This window comes from Petaurus breviceps, unplaced genomic scaffold (genome assembly GCF_028583685.1).
Source record: "Petaurus breviceps papuanus isolate PSGF00001 unplaced genomic scaffold, PetGlider_PUasm1.0 178, whole genome shotgun sequence".
NCBI classification, from domain to species: domain Eukaryota; kingdom Metazoa; phylum Chordata; class Mammalia; order Diprotodontia; family Petauridae; genus Petaurus; species Petaurus breviceps.
In genome coordinates, this window is record NW_027185777.1 from 13,682,018 (window position 1) to 13,706,636 (window position 24,619).

General features: G+C 39.0%; 1 protein-coding gene across 2 annotated transcripts in view; it reads right to left on the reverse strand.

Moving 5' to 3' along the window:
• The window catches only part of DNAJC1 (DnaJ heat shock protein family (Hsp40) member C1), a 260,138-nt gene that overhangs the window by 29,926 nt on the left and 205,593 nt on the right, over window positions 1–24,619 (reverse strand). For both annotated transcript variants that reach the window (XM_069086286.1, XM_069086287.1), the window contains one exon: window positions 6,352–6,471. In XM_069086286.1, the coding sequence (XP_068942387.1) occupies window positions 6,352–6,471 (120 nt within the window). The remainder of the gene's footprint in view (window positions 1–6,351; window positions 6,472–24,619) is intronic.

Sequence of the window (24,619 nt, forward strand, 5' to 3'; positions counted from 1 at the left end):
ATAGTTACTCTTATTGGGTTAGCACTTAAAGGCCTGCTGAAACACAACTATATTATTCAGTGAGTATGCTACCATGGGTAAAGCGAGAAGGAAAAGAGCTCATTGAATGCTGAATAGTCCAGTTCAGCTGAAAAATAAGTCATTATCATTAACTGTTAATTCTGGATTAATGTATCACATGAACTAACTGCACACACAGCAAGGCCCTGAGAAAATGTGGTACAAAGTAAGTTTTGGTCAACCTAAGAGGTTGTTTTTGAAGGTTCAATAGGAAGGGGTACTGCTTGAAGAGTGGGGCCATAGCAGGCAAGGCCAACTGGGGCAACATGGCAGGAAGGGGGCGAGACACAGAGGCAGATGAACAGAATGAGAGGGGAGAGAAGGAGGATTTCTGAAAACAACCTTCTCTACTTTGTAAGTTTTTAATTTGCTTCTGCTTTCAAATTTGCTCAGGTCTCTCCAATCCTTAAAAATAAAAACAAATAAAAAAACCCTTTACTTGATCTTGCTGTCTCCTCAAATCTATCATTTCTTTTTCCAGCCAAACTCTTTGAAAAAGCGGCCTCCATTTACTGCCTTTCTTCTCCCTCTTCAATCCTTAGCAACCCTGGCTAATTGATTCCACTCATCTCCATCTAATCTCTTTAATGTTACCCATGTTCTCTTATTGCCAAATAGGATGGTTTCTCCCAGTTCTTCTCAGTCTATGTGCTGTATCTGACACCAGTGCCGCCTTCTCCTGGGTTTCTGTGACACTCCTTTCTTCTGGTTCACCTCTTACCTGCCTGACGCCTCTCTCTTGGTAGTTTTTGATAGCTCGTCGCCCACATCACAATCTCCTAAATGTGGGTTTAAGTTCCTTCCTGGGCCATCTTCTCTTTCCCCCTTTCTACTTTTCCTCTCTCTGTCTCAGTCTCTCTCTCCTGGGCTTCAGGTCCATATTGTCAACTGCCTATTGGCTATTTCAAACTGGAATCCTGGAGATATTTTGACCTCAATGTGTCTAAAATCAAATTCATGAACTTTCTCTCCGAATCTACTCCTCTCCTGAACTTCCCCCATTTCTGTCAAAGGAACTCTCCTCCTTCCACCTTGCAGGTTTATCACCTCAGCATTCTCCCCAGCTTGGGCTCTGCATCACTCCACACAGCCAATCAGTTGATTAATTTTGCTCCCTCTACCTTCACAACTGCTCTCCCACCTGATGCCTTCCCTCCACTTCCAGGGCTGCCACCATGGTTCATTTCCTCATTATCTCCTACCTAGGTTATTACAACAGCCTCCTAATTGGTCTCAGACTCGGGTCTCTCCCTCCTCCAGTCCATCCTATATGCTGCTGTCAAAGTAATTTTCCTTAAGTGCAGATCTTACCATGTGATCCCCCTACTGAGCTAATTCCAGTTGCTTCCGCTTGCCTCTAGAAAAAAATGTAAACTCTTCTGTTTAGCTTTTAAAGCCCTATACAACCTGACCCCAACCTACCCCTCATGCCTGAAATGCATTCCTTCATTACCTTCACTGCCTAGCTTAGACATCATGTTCTGCCTGAAGCTTTTTTTTTTTATCATTCTCAACTCTTACTACGTGCCTTCCCATAATACCTTGTATATAATTATTTCATGTGTATTTGTGTGTACATACTTGTCTTTAATTTTATATTTTTGCTGAGTATATTTTTATACATATTTGCTTTCTCCTCATTCAAATGTAAACTCATTGTGAATGGGGATAGTTTCATTATTTTTACTTGTATTCCCAGTACTTACCACAGTGACTAATACAGAGTAGGGTGGTTATTAAATACTTGTTGATCAATTGTTTATGGTTACAGTTTCAAAAAAAAAATAATCACATCCCTGACATATACTGAACCTTGTTTTTAAGTGGGCAATACAATTATGCATTTTCAGACCAATAAAACTTAGACTTCCTAAATGAATCTATTCTCACTAGCAGAAGCTCCGCAGTTCAAAGGAAGTTAATGATTTTATCATCTTTCCTTTGACATATGGGGCAGCTTATCTAACTGCACACCTCTTACCTCACACTGTGGCCCCATGCTAATTAGAAAAGTCGGCTTCAATCTCCCCACCTGTCTATTGTTCTGCAGCCTACCTGGACCCTTTTCCAAGCAGGCGGCAAATCTCTATCAGACTGTTATCGCAACCAAAATGCAAGAGATTAGTAGCCACCAAGGGAAGCAGAATCAGTTTACAACCTTTCAGGCGAGTGAATGATATGACTTCCCAAGTAGGAAATCGGAGATCTCCCTGCCTTTAATTTAGAAAACCTGCAGTTAATAATCACATTAAAGTCTGTTTTGCATGCCAGACAGTTTTTGTTTCCTCTGTTGTTTTTACAATTTTAAGCACCCTTTGTGGTTACCAAAATTATTTGCTGAAAGGCATAAATTAACATTTTAAGCATTTTATCCAGACTAAGGTAGGTCTTGTCTGGTCACATTGCATTATCAGGTTAGTTATATCAGAGCTAAAAGATACTTATGCTTTGTCTTAATTAAAAAAAAAAAAGGAAAGCTAATGACATTACTTGTATTCATCTGGGTTAGAATTTAGCAATCTAACTCAATGTTAATTTGACAGTAATACACTTAAAACCTCCTTCCTAATTGAGGATTAAAATGGGTTTTTCACAATAAATCCACTGACAATCCAAATCACTGAATCACTAAATCACTGACAATCCAAATGTAGAATTTATGATTTTTTTTAAAAGGTCAATTGTTTCTCCAAGCATTCAAGGATAGGAATGAGAACTAAGCCTGCAGCTACAAATTCAGCACGGAAAATGGGTCAAAGAACAGATGTGTGCCGGCTGGCAGGGAGCACCAGCCAGGTAACCAGGTCAGCCCGCAGCAGCTTTGATTACAGTAAAGTCAGCCGGGTTTCCTTTTTGTAATCAAATGCCTGATGAAAACAAATCTAATTAATAACATAACCAAAAAGAGGTGAATTGTTGTTGTGGTTAAAGTCGTTCCAGTTTCCATTTAAAATGCCAGTTGAGCCATTCAGGCCCATTCTGCCTTGAAACAGTGAGGTTTAGAGTCCCAGGCTAAGTCACTAGTTCTTTGAATCTCCATGGGCCTGGCTGAGCTGCTCTCTCTTGGCAGGAGTAAGCTCATTTTTGCTCGTGCTATTAGAATGAAATGTGTTCTCATCTAGGACAAAGGTGCTAATGGAACAGAGATACAGAGAAAGCCTATGTGTATTAATTACATACATGACACAGTCACAGAGGGATCTGTGGTGGACCACTGATTATGCTACTCTATATGTTCTTGTTCTAAAATTAATTTTAAAATGTCAAACTGTCCTAGTTGATCCCTTCCATGAGAGAAAGGAAAAAGTAGCTGCTATGGGCACCAAGTTAGGCTTCTCTGGGAATTGCTGGAACTATCAGGGTGAAAGCTGGACCAGGGATGGTCACCATTGCATGATGACTTTGCAGAAAGGAAAAGATTTTTCTTTTTCCTGCAGGAAGGGATGGCAGTTCTACCAGGCTGCACCTGTACACAGATTTTTTTCCAGGTACATTTTATGCATTCTAAATATTTCTTACTCTCTCTTATTTTGGTCCACTGTCTTCTCCCAAACAAAGCAGAGAGCATTTTTGCCTGTAATGAGACTTTTGGACAGTAATTATTAACAAAAACCCTCTAAAAGTCAGAAAACTCCATCTTCAAATAATTTCCTATCAGTTTAATGTTTTCTCCTCATTCGAATGTCAGTTCATTGTGAGTGGGAATAGTTTCATTATTTTTACTTGTATTCCCAGTACTTACCATCATGACTAACACATAGCAGTGTGGTTATTAAATACCTGTTGATCAATTGGTTTTGGTGACAGTTTCAAAAAAAAAACAATCCACATCTGTCCCTGACATATATTGAACCTTGTTTTTAAGTGGGTAATACAATTATGCATTTTCAGACCAATAAAACTTAAGACTCCTCAAATGAATCTATTCTCACTAGTTGGTGTAATGTTGGTAGAAAAGTCAAAGAGAATTACAGGATTCAGAGCTGACAAAGGGGCTTAGGGATCATGGAGTCTGTCGCTCTCATTTTACAGAGAAGGGAGAAGGGGACAGGAGAGTAGGAAGAGCCTCCTACGTGCGAGGCCGTGCTCAGTGCTTTACAATTAGGATCTCACTTGATCTTCACAACAGGGTGCTATGATTATCCCCATTTTACAGTTGAGGAAACTGAGGCAAATAGAAGTGAGATGACTTGTCCATGGTCACATAGCTAGGAAGGGTCTGAAGCTGGATTTGAACTCTGATCTTCCTGACTCCAGGGCCAGAGCTCTGGGCACTGTCCTCTAACATAAGGGGAAAAAAAGCCCTTTGACTCCAACTGCAGCTCTCATCAGCTGGGGGAACCACAGTGCACAGAGCTCTGGACCCAGAGTCATCAGGACCAGAGTTCACATGCAGCTTCAGACACTCAGCAGCTGTGTGGCTCTAAGCAAATGCTCTAATCTCTCTCTACCTCAGTTTCCTCATCTGTAAAATGGGGATAATAAAAGCATCTACCTCCCAGGGCTGCCGTGAGGGTCAAATGAAAACATCATTTTCCATTTTCATAAATGACTTTTAACAAATACCAGGCCCCAAACCATAAGCCACTTTGTGGAACTTCCAGAGAGAACGTTTCCATGTAAAAAAGCCTACTTTCCTTTCTAGATTTTTCAAAAGATTTTGATCAGGTGTTTATCGAGAAACCCCTTTATCTGAAGATTGACCAACATTGTATTTTGGAAAGGGAACAAAACATCCCCCTCCTCTGGCAGTCCGAGGATTAGAGAGACTCTCCTTTGGATCATCCTTCTCCAGTTAGATCCAAGACAATTGTCCTTTCCCAGAAAATGAAACATCCTAAAAATGTCACCAGGGGCATGAATCTAAACTGTTATGTTTCCAAACCTTGTCTTTCAACCTAAAATAATATGCAATTCCAGACTCTGATACAGTCTCCTTGGTTCTTTATGAGAAGCAGCTATAACTTTTTAAAATGGCAAAAATTGACCAAGTTTTAGTCCCGGAAAGGTCCCCTTATCGTACAGAGGAGAAAACTCAATGCCCAGAGTGGTAAATGAATTACTCACAGTTCTACAAGCACCAAGGAGCTGAAGCAGGCTCTGAGCCTGAACCTCTAGGCCTCTGACTCCCAGTTCAGGCCCGCCCTGGCCTGCACCCCAATCTGCTCTCCACACATGTAATTTCATTTATATCCTTAAAAATGGAAAAAGAAACCTAACAGCAGTTTTTCCAAGTTCCCATTTGTTTCCAAAAGCAAAATGTGGAAATTTACTGGGAAAATGACTTCTAAATGTATGTGATTAATTTGCTTTATTACAAATGGACCACGAAGCTTGTCTTGTCAGTTTTTCCTTGAGTTTAAATCAAGACCCGAGGCAAATACGATGAAAACTAGAAAGTATAATAAAGTGTAAAGATCCTGCATTTGGAGACAGAAGACCAGGGTTAAAATCCTGGCTCTCCTGGTGACTGGCTGAGAAAATTCAGTTCTTTGAAAATAAGCTATAAAACAAGGAAATCAGATAATGAACTCCAAGGTCCCTTCAATCACTTATTTAAAACTTTGCCTTCACAAACCCCTCCACTTCTAGAATAATAGCTATCTATTGTAGGGGAATCAAAACTATCGCCAAAAATGGTGTTTTGTTTTTTAAATAGAAGCAGCTCCCTTCTTTCCCAATTTTCTAGGAAGATAACAGAAAGGTTTTTAGCACGAACTTTCTGGTGTAACCAATCAGGCTATTATTCTTTGCATAGCTTGCTCTTCACCTGATTATATAACTGGTAAACTGAAAAGTTAAACTTTGTACAAAAGGCAAAAATGCCTTTTGTACCATTTAAAAAAATTTTAACTTTAATTAATGCAAACCACCTGTGTAGATACCAAAAACTATCTGTGCCTAGATGTGCATGTGCAAATATATATTACATATATATGAAAAATCCAGTTGAAATATAATTTTACTTCACTGGACTGTTCTTTCCCAGTTAGAAGGGGTCACTATAAACCCAAACTGCCAGTTTTCCTGTGATTAGCTTACAGTAGCTCAGCTTGCCAAGCCTGGAAGCCCCCATGCAGCTGATCAGTTACAGCTGTTAATTGTGGGGCAGGGGACAGGCAGACATCTGCTTTTTGCTGAGTTAGTTAATGGTTCACTTCCAGGTCCTAAAAGGATCGCAGCCTTCCTCCAAACACAATGTCGGACCCCATCTACGTCTGCCTTCCTCTACACAGCCTGTCTTGCTCTGGTTTGTCACTCTCCATACGATGCAAATCTGAGTGAACTCACATCTGTCACTGATCGACCCAATTCGTGAGCAATCTTTTCCCATCGACCTGGGGTCCCCCCTGGGAACTTAACCATACTTCTTGTCAGCTGGCTGAGGTCCTCTTCTGTCCATTCAGGTGCCTGTAAAACATAAAAAAAAGAATAATGGGAAATTGGAAAAATTACTTGCCAAAATGTTTCATCGAGAATGTTAATAAATCACCCATCACAATGCTGTTTGCAAAATGCACTACATTTTTAATATGGTTCTAAACAGCTTGTGAGGATTTCCCATGTTAGGAATTAGATGTGGAAGAAAATGTGGCTCCCATTTTAGGAATTAAGAGTTCAAAAGAAACAACTATTTATGGCACACAAGAAATTGGACGTCTCAACTAGCCCAGGTCACTTCCCTACAGAAAGTAAACCAAACTCCATTTTTAAAGAGAGGCAGGAATTAATCTCATGTAAAGCTCGTATATCATTGGTGTTCAGTAAGCCTCATGTATGGAAATGGGATATTTCCTAATGCTCATGTATGGAAAAAAGGGCAATGATCCTTGGTCCAGAAAGAAGGTCCTGAATTTTGGGAGGCAGCATAATGCAGAGGAGAAGGGACACTGATGTGTTGTCAGAAGACCCAGAGTTCAGGCATGGGTGGCTGTAACTGGGGGCAGGTGACTTAATTTCTTGGCGCCTTCATTATCTGTAAATCGGGGTAATAATACATTTACTCCCTACTTCACAGGATTGTTGTAAGAAAAGCACTTTGTAACCCACCACAAAGATATGAGGAGTTATTATTAGCTTAAAAGTTCTCCACTCAGAGAAAACAAAGATCACTTAAAAGTATAAATTAAACACGTTTCACTGTGTGATGTTTGGAATCAGAACAGAGGCAGAGACTGTCTGAAAAGTGGTATGTTTTCTGTTTATGCAGTATTCAAGTACAGTCTACATTCTTAAAAAAAAATGATTGATCAAGTAAATTCAAACTAGCCAGTAAGTAATTTTAGGATATTTGGGGATGCCACTGCAATTAGGGATCTGCTAAGTTAACATGCTAAGACACAAATTCTTAATTACACAAAGGTTGCAGTTTATTTTTGAGTATACCATGGCTTCTGAAAACTACACCAACCATTTTAAGTATCATCAGAAAACCAGAAAATAATCAAGCTTCCAAAGTAAAAAATTTGAATTAAAAACACAAGCCCTAAACACTTTTCCTGTTACTATCAACAATTAAATCAGAAATTAATAAAATCAAGAGACAATCAGTAGCAAATAGCTAATAATTCCAGGACAAAAATTTGCACTGTCTTGCTACATTAAATTATCATTCTCTAGAGGCAGCAGCCATCCCATGTTAAAAAAACAAAACAAACAAACAAAAAATCAAAACAAAGCCAGTAAAAATTATAAGTAGAGAGAATATTTAAAACTAACCTTATTTCTCTTTAATGTATATTTTTAAAGAAGCCTTGGAGATAAACACATCTTCTAATCACCATTTCCGATAATGAACAGGCATCCATCAAACAGTCTGCATTACAGATCCAGGAGCCCAGAACAAGAGTCAGAGGTGAGTGACCCCAGGGACCATCTCCGCAGCTCCAGCAAAGCTTCTCCCTGACACTAATCCTCCCTGTCATTCTCCTACTGTGCTCTAACCACACTGACATCCGCCTGCCGCACTACGAGCTTAACGGCCCTTCCTGACTTTTTACTGTCTCCCCCAATCAATGGTCCAAGCGTGTTCTTTTCACCATGTCCAAATGGCAGCTTCACTCATAATCAACGTGCACTGCCCCTCTAAAAAGGCTTTCCGAAAGGCTCTCCCATTTGCATTCATTTGCAAAGCAAACTACTTTTATTCACTTTGTTCTGCTATCAAGAATGTTCCCTGAAGCAGATAAATTGGCATAAATCCGACCTGCCACTTAAGAGTCAGTAAATAATAGCCAATAGTCGGGAGGATTTTATCAATCATTCTGTTTCGTCTCCACTAACTGCTGAAAGCCTCAAACATATTCATCTGTAGAGTCCACCACAATGCACCCAGATATTCACTTGTGTGAAAAGGTGGTCCTTGGGGACAGCCAAGGTCCAAGTCCATAGCTGGGTGCAATATTTTTTTCCTCCATGTCAGAAGACCTTCAAAATTTACTCTCTGATGTTTCAAACTTTGTGTAGGGAGGAAAAAGAAAGTCTTGGGGCTAATACTGGCACTTTTAAGAAGAACTCGTAGGACACTACTAAGAACAGTGACAACAATCACAGCCAAGGATGTGCTCTTATTCTCAAAGTTCACTTTGAAATCATTAGAAAAATACTCTTTAATGAATGTGGGTTGAGAAACACAAAGGGGTTAAGTTTCAAATTGAATCTCAATGTAAAAAGCTTGCAGTACAAAATCGTACCGTGAATACCAGCAGGTTGAAACTGCATATAGATGTACATTAATACAGTATTCTAACCACATAAATATGGTGTATCAAAGCAATTTCACACAAAATCAAATCATCACATTTCTGCATGAAATATAACAAATGCATAATAAACATTTTATGAGCAACAAAATTGTCTAAAACGTCGAGTATAAGACGTTACTTCATATCACACAACAATTCTTTAATTCGTACTTTCTTTTAGATTAGATTTCCAAATATGCAACACATATTAACAGTGGGCATTAAGAATGAATCTAATTTTAGTTCCTCATTTATAGCATCTGGCTATGATAACACAGTACCATATCCTTCTGACAGGTAAAAAAAAATAGAAATTTTATAGAACATGTGTAAAAATCTGAGGTCTTACCCATAATCATGACACCAATACCCAGAAAACCACCCAATGTTATGGCGATCAATCCTCTTGGTTTCATGGTTTTCAGTCATGGTAGCTATTACTAAATATTTAAAAATAAAATAAAAACAGGCCCCTCAGAATGGACCTGGAATTGAAGGAAAGAGTGCCCTTTTTCATTCTGTTGTTATTCGCTCTTGCTGTAAAGCACTTGGTTGAATCTGTAATTCCTCAGCAATCCTAAATTTTGTCTCTGGAAAGCAACAGAGCCCACAGCGATGTAGGTCCTCCTGCAGCCAGGAGGGTGGCTGTGGTGGGAATGTATTCTTCCTGTTCTAATCTGGAGCCAACTGTAGCTGTGAGAGTCAAATGAATGCGTAAGCATACTGCTTTGTCACTTAAACCATGTGTGTCCAATATTCCTGAAACACTGGGCCAAAAATTCATCTCTCCAGTAAAGTAACAGAGGACACCACATGGTGTGGGGACAGCTGTTGTGATTCCGCAACTGTGCATCAGAAAAGCCCGCTCTGGGATGGAATCTCCATATTGAATGCAGAATGTTAAAATGAGGCAGTTCTCAAATTATTCAATATTTCAGCAGAATAATATAAAAATAGATCCCCAGAAGTAAGGACAGATACAAAAATTTAAATTAGATGTGCAAATAACACCCACTGAGAATGAACTTTTGCCATAACACTTGCTATGTTCAAAATTTTTTTTCTACCTTTAAACAGAAAAATCTTTACCTCCTATGGGAAGCAGAGCACCAGAATTTTTAGATTATTGATTTGTCGTTTCACACTTTTTTCAGTCTGTGGAATGTTAGCCACAATGTATGAGATTATGAGATTATTCTCCCCTTCCTCCCCCCAATTTAGTTCTGTAAAGTCCTTTGCGTCTAGAAAAAGTAAATGCTGAGTTCAAAGAAAATAAAAAGGCAGGAATATAATGTTACATATTGCTGAATTCTCATACTTCAATGTCAAAAGGCACATTCCTTTAAAAGGAGAGAGTAACTTTAAAGACTCAAATGAAAAAATACAGCCTTTTATGGCCATCAAGAAATTATTTGTAGAATTAGGAATTTTATCTTATTAGCATTCAACTATTTTATAAAAAGTATTCAGCTCAATTCAAAAGGTAACTTGTTATCTTCAAGTATTTCCAAAACATATTTGTGCTAAAGCTACAAGTTGAATAAACATCACCAAGTTTTAAAATGATACACCTAATATACCTGAGTTTATGATATGCCTAATGATTGGCTATTCTTCAAGCTTATACTCTGAATATGCCTTTTAATGTGAAAAGTTACATCTGCTTTTCCTGCTAATAATCATGTAGAAATTTACAGTCAGTCTGGTCTTACTAAATCATTATGTGGAACAAAAGAATGTAAATGGAAATTCCCTTTCTTCTAATTCTCAGATATGGAGGGACGCCCTTTCTTCTTGAGAATATAACTTTATTTTAAATGACTGTAATAAAATGTCAAGCTGAACACTGAGATCTACCTGAAACCTTCTGGGACCCAAGAGTATTTAGTGGGATTGTTGCAGGAAGAGTGTTTCCTCAACAAGCAACAACGTCAAGGAAGAACCTCCTTTCTTAGGACTACTTGCCTAGAGTTACTGTTCAGTTGCTTTTCAGTCACGTCTGACTCTTCATGACTCCATCTGGTGTTCTCTTGGCAGAGATACGGGAGTGGTTTGCCATTTCCTTCCCCTGCTCATTTTACAGGTGAGGAACTGAAGCAAACCAGGTTAATTGACTTGTCCAGAGTCACATGGCTAATAACTGTCTGAGGCTGGATTTGAACTCATGAAGAGGAGTCTTCCTGACTCCAGGTCCAGGGCTCTATCCATTTCACAAGCATTTATTAAACTCCTACTATATATCAGGCACTGTGCTAGTCACTTGTGATACAAAAAAGGCAAAAGCCTTCAAGAAGCACGTAATCTAATGGGGGAAACAAATACACACACACACAAACTATATAGGGGACAAATACAAAATAATTAACAGAGAGAAGGCATGTGAATTACGAGAGATTACAAAAAGCTTTTTGTAGAAGGCAGGATTTTAGTTGGGACTTGAAGGAAGCCAGGGAAAGATGGCAATGGAGAGGAGGAAGGAGAACATTCTAAGCACAGCGAACAGCTAGAGAAAATGGCAGGAGCTGAGAGATGGAGTCTTGTTTGTAGAACAGCCAGGAGGTCAGTGACACTGGACCGAAGAGTGTGCTGGCGGTAGAAGGAGTAAGAAGGCTGGTGTAGGTTATGAAGGGCTCTGAATGCCAAACAGAGCATTTTGAACTGGATTCTGGAGGCTGTAGGGAGCCACTGGTTGGACTTGTGCTTTAGGGAAATCCCTTTGGCAGGAAGATGGACTAGAGTGGAGAGAGACGTGGCAGGCAAATCAAGCAGGTGGCTATTGCACTAGTCCAGGCGAGAGACGGTTCAGGCCTATACCATGGCAGCGGCAATGTCAGAGCTGAGGGTGGGGTATTGGGGAGCTATTTCAAAGTTGATACTGACAGGCCTTGAAAACAGACTGCATATGAGGGGTAAGACCTAGGGTTGTGAGCCTGTGAGGATAGGGCTGCCCTGGATAGTAAAAGGGAAATCTGGAAGGGGAGGGTTTGGGGAGAAGATAATTAATTCAGTCTTGGACATGCTGGATTTAAGATGCCTACTGGAGATCCTGTCTGAGATGTCTGAAGGCAGTTGAAGATGCAAGACTGGAGGAGAAAGAGATCGTTGCAGGCTGAAGTCATTTCATGGAAGAAGTGGGACTTGATCTAAGCTTTGGATGTAATTATTTTGTTCACCAATGTTCAGTGCCATCTAACTTTCTTTAGGAAAAAAAGTTAGTCATGATATGTAGGTATCTTCTGAATAATCTATAAGGCCTAGATCTCATTGATTTCTCAGAAGGTGAGACATAGATATTGAGCCAACATATTTTTCTCCATCCTTTCCTATACCTACCATTGCATTGGAATCAACAGATATCAAAGTATGTTTTTATTTGGTATGAAGGATATTGTTAATGCTTCAGAAAGTTTTCCTACCTTTTCATTCTTTTCAATAGATGCTGGAACATGAATTGCAATGATCTTTTTATGACTTTTTTGTATTACATCACTGTGAATATTCAAAGATGAGATTGTGAAAATGTTTCTCATTAGCTTAAGAGCCATGATGAAACCAACTGTATGAATTTCTTTTTTGACCTTTGCAAGATAAAACCATGGATGGAGGTATCCATCCACTTAGTTACAACTTCATTTTGTCCTCTGTTTTTGTTTATTATGAGAATACTGATATTAATATAGTTCAGTTCTTCCAAAAGAACGCCAATTTATTGGTCTTTGTACAAAGATTTCATATTAAAATAATTAGAATAACATTTATATTCAAAAATGTCTGTCATTCTTCATGGCCTTTACCACTCTCCCTTTTGAGTATTCTATCCTTGTTACTATGGGTTGACATAACTAAAAGTTCATAACCAAGTGGTAAATCTAAGGGGTGAAGTGTTTCTATACTTAGCTACACTGGTCCTTGCACAGAAGACTTAAACTATTGCCAGGACAACACTTAAAGTGTTTCCTGCATAGTAAACCCTTCCACAATCTGTACTCTACTGGTAAAGTATTAGTGAATGTGGATGGGACTTGTGGAGGGCAAACAGTAAAGAAGAAAACAAAAGAAGCAAAACTACCAGAAATCCTTAGAATTTAAAAATGGTCAAATCAATGATCAAACTAAAAAAGAGCTTTAACACAATAAAAAAAATCACAGGAAAACAAAAATGTCATAAAAACCACCAACAGTAACATCAGAAAAAAGCCAAATTTTTTCTCAAGATATATAAATAATAAACACATTGAATTAATGCAAGGAATAAAATCAATCATGTTATGAGATGAAATAAGGGAACTAAATGAAAGTAAAAAAACCTTAGGCCAAGATGTCAAAAAAAAAAGTCAAAATTTTAGAAACATTTGTGGAAAATTTTAACAAATGGATAGATCAGATAAAAACCAATTGTTTGTTTGTTTCTTTCACTGACAGAATAGCATAAGGAATGAGGAAACAGGAAGAAGAAACTCAGAAAACAACTGGCAAAAGATTTGGAAGCCATCAGAAGTAATGGAAGTAAATGGAGGACAGGGTAAATGACAAATGATAATTAGCTACATCTTTACGTTTTGCCATGTGCTTTACATATGGTATCTCATTTGATCCTCAAAACAGCCCTATTAAGTAAGTATTATTATTATCCACCTTTTATAAATGAGGAAAAGGTGGCTGAGAAATTAAGTGATTTGTTCATGGCCCCACAGTTAATAACTGTCAAAGTAAGAATGTGAACCCAGATTACCTAGACTCCGAGTACATCATGTTGCCACCTAGCTGTCATGGTAGAATGATCATGCTTCCATATTGTTGGCACATAACAGATACTGAATAATTTAAAGAAACAACTGAAAACCAGTAAGAATTTTTTAGATGAGTGGCTCAATCAATCAATCAGCATGTGCCCATGATATGCCAGGTGCCATTCTAGGCTGTAGAGATATAGAAATAACAATTTCTGCCCTCGTGAAGCTGAGATTGTATTGCGAGAAACATATAAACAGACAAGTAAATGTGAAATCCACACAGAGGAAATACAAAGTCATTTCAGAGTTGGGCATACTGGTTGGCAGGGAGGGAGAAGGTTGGAATGGTCTCATGTAGCAGGTGGCATCTGAACTGGGCTTTGATGGGTTCTAGGTCTTCTAATGAGAGGAGGAGAGGGGAGAGTATATTCCAGGACTGGGAGGCAAACTGAGCACAGGCACAAGATGGCAATACAGAGAATCCTCTGTATGAGGGAAAGAAAACAGGCCAGTCTGACTGGAGTGGAGAGTGTGTGAAGGGCAGTAGGCTGGATCTAGAGTGTGAACAACGCTGAATGCCAAACAGAGAAGTTCGTATTTTAGCCTCAAGGCAATAGGGAGCCACAGGAGCTTTCTGAGCAGGGCATGACACATAAAAATAAAGTTAGAAGAGGTTCCAAAAATTAAGATGATTAGGACATCATCGGATTTATGGTTACTCTAGATTAAGACACAGTTGGTACATTGATGTGATTGGTTTGGTTGGTCTTTCTGCCTCCAGTCCATTTTCCACTCAGTTGTCACAATAATATTCCTAAAGCATAGATCTGACCAGTTACCCCATCATTCGATCAGCTCCCCCTCACACCTCTTGTTGTGTTGGTCCTTCATTTTTGAAGAAGACCATGAAATCAGGGCAATGATGACATGATTTGCAGTTGACTTGGATTTGAGTGAGGGAGGGCTGTGCAAGGTCACCAGCCTCACTTTCTCCTCCAGAGCCATCTGGGTCGAGTGACCAGATATTCATCAGGATGACTGGAGAAGACCCAAGATACAATGGCAGACCTTGGCCCTTTTCACGTACTCACTTAGAGTGAGGTAATGCTCATTCTGTGAACAGGCCTCTTTAAGGAGTGTGTCCAGGGATAGCCCTTTTAATTAGAAAAAAAGAAAGAAAAAAATCAAGCTGGGAAGGGAAGACCCTGAGGGTTGCTGTTCCAAAGAGAAACAGTTACCATTGACATTCACTCTAAGCCAGGTGGGTCCAAAATATAGCCATTAAGTGGAGCTTGGGCAAGGACCTATTGTGGTCCAATATATATGAGCTTCAGAGTGAACTGGGTTTTGTGAAAGAAGAGAAAGAAAGGAAGGGAGGGAAGAAGGAAGGAAGGAAGACAGGAGGAAGGAAGGAAGGAAGGAAGGAAGGAAGGAAGGAAGGAAGGAAGGCGTCAATATAAAATCCTCTGTTTGGCACTCAGAGCCCTTCACAATCTGGCCCCCTCTTACCCTCCCAGTCTTCTTACATGCTACCCTCCAACACTTAGGCTTTGATTGAGTGATGTGTGTATGCTGGTTGTTTCTTGCACAAGACATCCCATCTCCTGACACTAGGCATTTTCACTGGTTGTATCCCATGCCTCCTGCCCTCCCTGGCTTCCTAAAAGTCTCAGCTAAAATCCCACCTTCTCCGAGAAGGCTTTGTCCCTCCAGCTCAATGCTTGCACCTTCTTTCTTTTGATTATCTCAGTGTGTTCTGTCTATATCTGGTTTGTACAGAACTTTTTCGTGTTTTCTCCCCCGTTAGACAGGGAGCTTCCTGAGGGCTGTATTTTGCTGGTGCCTGGCACACAGTAGGCACTTAATCATTCCTTGCTGTCTGACTATGAAAAGGAAAAAATGAACTGTGATTCCAGTGACAGAAAGGCTGCAGAGAGTGGCCTTTAGTTCTAAAAGCCCTGAAGCAGAATTACTGCCAATATTATTAGGTGATGGTGGCCAGAGCACTTGGTTCTGATGGACTATTTGTCTTAAACAGTTATGATTCATATTTTTAGTTAGTCTGATGCTCATTATAAAAATGCTGAAGTTAGTATGTGAAATCTGGAGACAGGAGGCCAGGGAACAGAGAGGAGACTTCATTAGCTATTTCACACTGAAGGAAATAGGGCAAACTCTAGAATAAATGGTACCTGGGGGCTTGGTACAATGCCTGAATAGCAGTTTTGGATGAGGGTGGGCCTAAAGAGACTGGCTCAAAGATCACCTGGTGTGATAGGACCAATATCTACTAAGGCAACATGAGTTAGGCTAGATTTTTCCTAAAAAGCAACAATGTTGCCAATTTCTGGTAACATCTAGTGTCACTGGCTGTGGCTTCCTGGTCACCCAAGGCCATAAAGAGGCCCACCCACAAGAGGTTTGGGCCCTTGGGACCAGAGAAGTCACCACACCCTTTCCTGTTGACCATATGGAAACAAAGGAGGCTGCATCTATCTACCCAAGCCAGGTGCTGGAAAATCCTTGTTGAACATCCATTCAATGTTATGTCTAACTAAACCTCCTTTTGTTAACTGGTGAATGACCTACAAATCCCTCATTTTCAATGAACCTGAACTAAGAGGATCCTGGCCTGAGTAAGGTTCTCTATCAACACCTAGGAAACTAAGCTGATTCAGGAAACATCCTGGGGAGGAAGGTCACTAAGACCCTTTTGGATCACTTAAGTTATGGAATAGCCTTAAAACCATGTGTCTTCTGAGGTTTCTCTGACCCGGGTAGGACCCACTTTTGAATGGGACTCTTGGAGCCTGTCCCAGCCTGGATGGAACAATTCAGGATTATTCTTGGTCTGTACTTAAAACCCTAGGGATGACCCAGAACTGATCATCTGCCCTGCTGTGCTTGCTAGGCTACATGACCAGTCTGAGAAACTGAATAGGGACTTAATATTAGCTAAGGAATTAAGAAAAGAAAGAATAAGGGTACTGTCAAAAAAACTAAATTAATTGAACTGTCGGCCAGTTGTTCTTCATATAACCAACAAAGCCTTCTGAAATATGTCATACCAGTTTAAACTATGTCATTAGTTTACACAGAGGAAACAAAAAATAATTTAGAACAGTAGTAGGCAGAGGTGGGGAGCCTCAAGCAAAGGTAGAATCAGGGCCTGATAGAGTAATTCAGCTAAAAAAAAGATGACCCAATTTATTTACTAGACAGTCTTAAAAATGAATCTATCAGGCAAGCCTTTAAGCAGAATACTAAACCTAGGAGGACCCAGAGCAACTTGTAACTTTAAGTCTGTCACTGATCAAAACAATTTGAGTCATATAAAATAAAACTTTAGATTGCTTTTTTTAGACATTAAAAAAACCCTGTTTAGTTTGAACAAAAAGATAAATATGATATCAATTATAAATTATATACAACAAAACAAAAAGGAGTAATTTATTGGAATTGAACCAGTATAAAAGCATCTTCCCCTGATTACTGACTATTATTTATAGAGAAACCCGGTATTACAAGCTAATGTAGGTATAGCCAGTTATAGTGAAGTCAGCTTATACTTAGGTGAGCCTATACTATTAATTGTAATCATTTCCCTACTACTACCTTTAAAAAGTATTTTAGTATTTGTCTTTAACTGGAGATTTATGAATTGGGGACAGTATATTACAATTCATAACAGTGAATATAAATATAATAATTTATGAGAATGGGGTCACATATAAATGTGGTTCATGTTTTAAATAATATAAGGCAATGTTAATAATAACAACCCATATTTGTTCTGACACTGATTACACAAGAATGAGTCAACCATTTACTTGGTTAATGACCACTATGGGCTCCAGTCTAGGTGCGCAACTATCTGAATAACAGTCTGAGGATGGGACCCAGTATTAATCTTTCCTGTAAGGCTCCTCTGCTTCTCAGCAGAATATCATTTTTGTCTATATTCTAAGGGACCTAATCTAAAGAGAGACTGGATTGCCTTTTTTTTTTGCAAATATTCTCTGATGATCTGATAGAATTTGCTGGTAAATCCATGTGGTCCTGGAGTTTTATTTTATTTTGTTTTGTTCTTTGGAAGTTCATTTATAGCTTCTACAACCTTCTCCTCTGATTTGGAAGCAGAAGACTTGGGTTTGAATCTTGATTCTAACACCCAGCTGTATGACACAGGCAAGCTGACCTCTCCAAACCTCAATTGCTTCACTTGTGAAATGGGATACTCGCACTGTCCTCCCCTAAAGTCTGACTCCAATGCCTTGTTATCAGAAGGAGAAGACCTTGGGTTCTCAAAGGTGTGGCAAGAGGTCTAGCAGGCCCTGTCAAGTCCAAGTCTGAATGGGCTGGATGGATGTCTGCTGTTTGATGACAAGCTTAGCTGAAGCTTGAGGAAGGAATGTAACCATGGTAGCTAAAGAGGGAGGAGTTTTTTGGCCATAAACACTCTCAAAGACCATTTATTAAATTATGGAGAGGGTTGTAATCTACATGAGGGGAATGAATAACCACATTAATGAAATCGGAATTCTTAAGCCATTACAATCTACCTCCCATCCACAGGATTGTTGTGATGAGAGTTCTCGATAAACCCTAAAACACATTATGTAAATGTGAGTTATGCTTACAATATTGAAGACAAGGTATGGATTATTTTAATGTGAGGATAATTTGGAAAATGTTAATATTAGAGAGTTTAGAGGAAAATGATTGTGGGAGGAAATTACAAATATCTGTCTTTCTTTCTTTTTCTTCTTTTCTTTCCTTTCTGTCTCTTTCAAAATATGTCTCCCAAACACGAAAGCTATTGGTACTTCTTTTGAAATACGTAGGAGAATACTATTGTGGTTTATCTTGATCTAAGAGATGACTACTTTTTTCTTAATAAAAAAGTTAAGAATTCTATGAAACAATTAAGGATGGAACAGATTTCTAACAAAAATACCAAATGGGTGACCTTTATTTAGAAAAGAAATTAAAACCATAGCTTCTTCTGAAGTTAAAGCTTTAAATTCTTTATACTATTTGCTGTTTTACAATGATGATTTTATATATGATATCTAAAAATTTGGAACTTATTTCTTTTTCAGAGTAAGTTCAGGAAGTTCAGAGTAAGTGTTAAAGGTAGAATTTATTATTCTTCACTTTAATAGTGATAGATTGGTTGACTGGAACTAAAATGACTACTAGGTCTGCCTGTTTAAACCTTATTTCGACTGTAAAATCCTTACTAAATTTAATTCCATCTCATTCAAATAACTAGGTGTTTAAAATTTAACATTTTCTTTTCAAAATAAGCATGTGCCAGATCTAGAACCCACTACTCTTGGCAGACTGATCTGATTTCCTTAACTTTCATAGTCCAGTTCCTTTACTGACATAATGAAGGACTCAGTTTTGTTTTCTTCAGTGTGTCTTAAGGGGTAAAATGACCACCTGCCATGATCATCTTTTTTTCTTATCATTTCCTTAGAAGAATTCGGTAGATAACAAATTCTTCCCTGTTATTTTTAATTAGGCAAGCCTTTTAAGTTGAGCAGCTGAAATGCATTTTAGTTGTCACACTAATTACCACAAATGGTAAGAAATAGTTTCTATGTCTTGTGCATATTTTTCCTTTCCTATCTGGAGGGCTCACAAATGATGTATAAAATCTACATTTTGTGAAGTGATCTGACATAGAATATGCTAAAGAAAGGCAGTTCTTTTTCATAGACTTTTCAGGTCAGAAGCTGAAATAAGTGGCATTATAAAGGTTGTCTATGTAGGATCCATTTGACTACAATTTTCTCTAAGAAAACTGAACAGTTTAAAGGGATTATTATATAAACATTAATTGCAGTACATGTTGGGTTTGTTGTTACAAAAGGAAAAAAGGGATGACATTTATTTTCCTAAAAAATCATCTTTAGAAAAATAATATGGGTACATATATAAATGCTACCATTCTGTGACAAAAGGTTAAGTAAAAATGCAACATGCAAATCTGTCAATTTGCATTACAGAATTAAACCAGAAAATTAAGAATCTAGGCTGGGCCTCTGATATTAAATATCATTAATCTTCATTTAAGACTAACTTGAATAATCTGATCTCCTGTTCTTTCCTTACAGCAATCAGAAATTGTCTCCACTATACTTCATTTACCAAAGTGTGTTGGATCACAATTAGCATTCTTTATTAGGCTTGTGAGGAAATGGAACATATTAAGACAAAGCAAAAAAAAAATTCAAATATTTTAACATTGTTACCTCTAGGTCCTGCTCTAGCAAAAAAGTCAATCAGCATTTCTCTCTAATTTTCAGGGGTAATGCTCATTATATCCTACATCATGTGTGAAATCACGCTATCCAAAATTTAGCAAGACAATAAAATGCATTGTAATGGACACCACACTCATAGAAACTAACTAAGGCATCATTCTGCAGAAACGGCAGCTTCTTTGTACCCTTCTGGACAAAGCCCAGCAGTGCTTGGGCATGTGTTTCCATCTGGCCACATGAGAAGAAATGGACGGATGGTGAAGTCCTTATTAATCCCCTACAGGCTGCAATGCTCTGGGGGTGCAAGGGTGTAGGATGATAGAGGACCTATCCTTGAACAGCCTGGAAGACTGGAAGGAGCCCTGCAGAATGTGAGTTAGAACTGGATTAGGCACAGAGCAGAGCTGGAGTCACAGAGTCTGATGGAGGAAGAGGAAAGTGGCCTGGCCCTTAAAGAAAGAGTGAAAGCTTAGACAGAGGGAGACATGGGAGCACAACTCCAGGGCTGAGAAGGGCCAAAAGAGACCTTAGGAGGCCTACAGGAGTGAGGGAGCACCTGGAACTTAATTTAGGCCTATTCATCATCCAAGGCTGAGAAAGTAAAAAGGATTGAATACCTGCCAGAACAGGAGAGATACACAGAAAGACACCTATTAGCTGGACTTCTGACAGCTCTGGTGAGTGATGCCCAATCATGTTATGGTAACAACAAGACCAAGATCAATGGGATCAGTCACAAACCCAAGGCCTCTGAAAACGCACCAGCCCCGTGCTCTCTGTGGTAGTAGGCCATCCTGGGCTGCCGACCCCACGGCGAGGTTATGCTGGGGTTTAAGCTCTGACTCCCACCCCTCGGCACAGGTGAGACTGGAAGGGCTGCACCCCAGCAAAAGACTGGGGAGGCTGCCCTGGAGGGAAGGAGCCAAGTGCTGCTGTGGCCACCTGACAACCTCAGCCTTTCTAGAAGGCCCGGCTCAGGCAGGCCACAGCTCACTTACCACATAGAGCAAATACTAAAGGTACAGGAGAACCATTTACTTATGGGTCTGCCACTTACCTGCTCTGTCATCTTGGGAAATGGCAGTTGAATTTAACTGAATTAGTTTGGTTCACTTTTATTGAAGAAAGGATAATGATCTTCTCATCAGGTTAGGTGGGAATGAATTTAGAAATATAACATTTACTGTTCTCTCTGAAAGATATATGCAATATACCAGCAAAACGAGAAAACTATAAAAATGGAATTCTGGGGAGAGGGGGATTTTATATTGCACATAGACACACAGTCCCAATGGACAATAGTTTCTTATATATCTTTCCATTGGAGTCAATCAGAAAATATTTCAAGAGTGAAATCAAAGGAAAGTGTGAATGAATGAATGGATAAAGCCCTTATTAAGCGCTCACTATTTATAAAGCACTATTCTGCGTGCTGGAGATAGAGAGAAAGGCAAAAAGACCAGTGTTTGTTTTAGAGGATCTGAAGGGAGATGGTAGTCACAGTGGAGACCTGGCTGCCTCCTGTCTTACCCTCAGGGTCCTCTGCTTCTACAGCTAAGCTGGTTTGCCTGCTCGGGGGCAGTTGGTGGGGATTTGCTTTCCCCAACGATGGCCATTAGGGCTGGGCTAGAAGCAGGATGGGTGACCTGGGTGGGGGATAGTGCTTCCATTTCAAGGGCCCTTGCACTCATCTTCCTGTTGGTAGCATTTGTTGCTGGTGGCAATAAGGAAGACAGGCCCCCTCTTTCTAATGACTTCTTCCCTCAATGGAAGTTAAGGGGGTTGGGTTAGAGGCAGATCTGGTGGTTTGTGGGGATTGGGGCCCTGCTCTTCTCAAGACTTATGGGTTTAAGGTCCTGGATTATCTCCATTAGAATCCGAGTGGAGAGGATAGTCAAAGTAGTGGTGACTGGACTTGCCTAGCCCATTCTGCATCCTGTCTCTCTCTCAGGGTACCCACTGTTTAGGGTAGGTTGGCCAGCCTGCCCTGTGAGTAGCAGCAGCTGGTTAGCAGTGGGTGGGGATGACCAGACAGAGCTCTCCTCCCACAATGATGGCTGTGGAGATAGGCAGAAGTAGTCTGGAGGTGGGGAGGGAGCTGACACCATATACTCACCCCACCACTACATATATCTATATCTACACATAGACGCACCACATATACATACATGTACACACATGTGTGTATATACACACACATCTATAATCATATGCAGGCAATCAGGCATATATGTATGTGTATACCCACACATGTTATATGTTTTGTACATATACATACACGTATACATTATAAGCATAGCACACTAATTTGGGTTTTACATGTGAAATACGTACCTGTATACAAAATACTTATAAACATTTATGCATATGTTTATATATTCACATACAAATCTAAACTTGCTTGGTTGAAATCACCTGAAACAATTTTCTGTCAAAAACAGTTAACAATCCATGAACTGCCTTGGTTGGGGAAGAAGGTGATTTCATTAGTCAAATATTTTTGTTAGTGGAAACCTGCTGGAATCTATACATAAATCTCCAATTTTAAAATAATTAAAGCAAAAATACTTTTATAATTATGATTAAATTTATGTTGAATAATAATTAAAACAGTGCATTTAAATAATATTTTAAGGCTAACATAATACTTTTCTCATGAAATCCCTTTAAGGTAAGTTGTATAAGTATTATTTTCTCTAATTTGCAGGATAGGAAACTGATACTGAATCAAATGACTGAGGAATATCGCCAGGGTTTAATACCAATGCTCCCATCTAAAAATACAGGGCGATTTCTATCACATCCCACAGCCTCTGAATGGAACTCAATCTTTCTTTAAAAAGGATTCAGGACTATCTGATGATTTTGTAGTATGAACTTCAGTGATTGGTAAACTTGAGGAATGCTGGTTAAAAAAAAATTAAAGTTCACAAAATGCCAGATACATCTAGCTTTTTACTGAACTGGGACTTCAAACAAATCATTTCACCTTCACAGACCCCAGTCTCTTTATCTGTCAATTCAATTCAATTCAAACATTTACTAAAGACCTACTGTGCACTGCAGATAAGTACAGAACAAAGTGCTATGTGAGGGCTGGAGGGAGAAGGCGATTCTCCATAATGGTTCTTAGGGAAAGTTTTATTTAAGATGTGAAAGCTCTGGCCTGCCTTATCTAAACTTTGCATCTCTTGGTGCCAATAACAGAGCTCTGCACATAGTAGGTACTTAATATAGTGTATTGAATTGAGGTGGCATTTGGGTTGGACACACACACACACACACACACACACCCCTTAACTCCTTAGCCTGTTATTTTAAGCTCTTCTCATTCTGTTACAATCTTACTTCCCATTACCTCCTGTCATTCCATTTCTATTCCAGCCAAATTGAACTGTTTGTTTTATTCAAACTCACACACACACATATGAAATTTATATACAGAATCACAGATTTTTTTTAAAACAATTTAGTACTTGAGGCTTAAGAATATTCCCTTGCCAGGACAAATTGGAGCTGGGAGAGACCAGAGATAGAGGCCAAGAAAGACACTGCTGCAGTTCATGTGAGAAACAGTGGGGCTGGAAGAGGACAGGACTTGGCAAACATCTGGCTGAAGGTGAGTGGGGAGGGTATGTGAAGGAGGCAGCTTGAGAAAACTCCCTTCTCTTATTTTCAGAAGTAATTTCTTTTTCTTTTCATAAGAAATTGTCTTTTTAAAGATTCCTTTTAAAATTTTCAGGTGTGTAGAGAAAAATAATAAATGTGGTCATCAGTTTTATCAGGTACACATTATTAATCTTTTATAAAACCAGAAAGACATACTTTTTTGTTGTCTGACATTTAATATTATGATATTTTTTATGAACAGTTATTTCACTTCTTGCATTATACTTAATAGAATATATTTATGATTATTTGTATATATTTTAACATTTATATTTAATTTTCTGAAAAAGTAATGCTATGAAGTAATCATCAAGGCACTTCCTATTAAAATGTAATAAAAAAAACCATGGGCATCAAATTTTAAGTAAGTGTGGAACAAAAGTGGGCACATTTAAAATGAGGAGGTTTAGTTAATTGATCACCATCTAGAGATTTATTAATTTTGTTAGGCAAAGGAAATCATCCTTATAAAGCTGAATGTAAAAACCGGTAGGTCTGAAAAAAATGTTTCTGTATAAAATTGTGATGAGCATATCTTACACTCTCCAAAGCAATGGCAATAAATACCAGAGGACCATGCCTGTCAGTAGCTAGAAATACATTTGCATTATCGGTTTCCATTTTTATTACAATTCTCTTGCCCAGAGTCTAATGTCTTTCAGGTATGGCCTAATTTTTTTTAAACCCTAAGCTAATGGACCATTGTTAATTTGCGGGGCTCTCTGAGGAATGCTTCCAGTACACTCCCCAAATCATCTCGAAAGGATTTATGGAAAGACTTGGACAAGAATCAGAGAGATTGAAAGCGGTGGGAGATGATGCTGTATATGAGAGGGGAGAGCAGCTTAGATCACGGACTTCAGCACCAAGAGATGATTAAAAAAAAATACAGTGCTTGTGTTTTCATCACTGTAGAGGGAACTCTTGGAGAGGAAACACCCTTTGCCAATAAAGATCATCAGCATCTGCTTGGCAATTTATAGTCTTAGAGAATCATCTGGAGGCACTGAGAGGTTAAGTGATTTGTCTGAGGACATACAGCCAGTGCTAGAGGCAGGACCTGAACCCAGGTCTTCCTGACTCAAAGGCTAGCTCTCTATCCATTATAAATGTTGCCGTGTGTGTGTGTGTGTGTGTG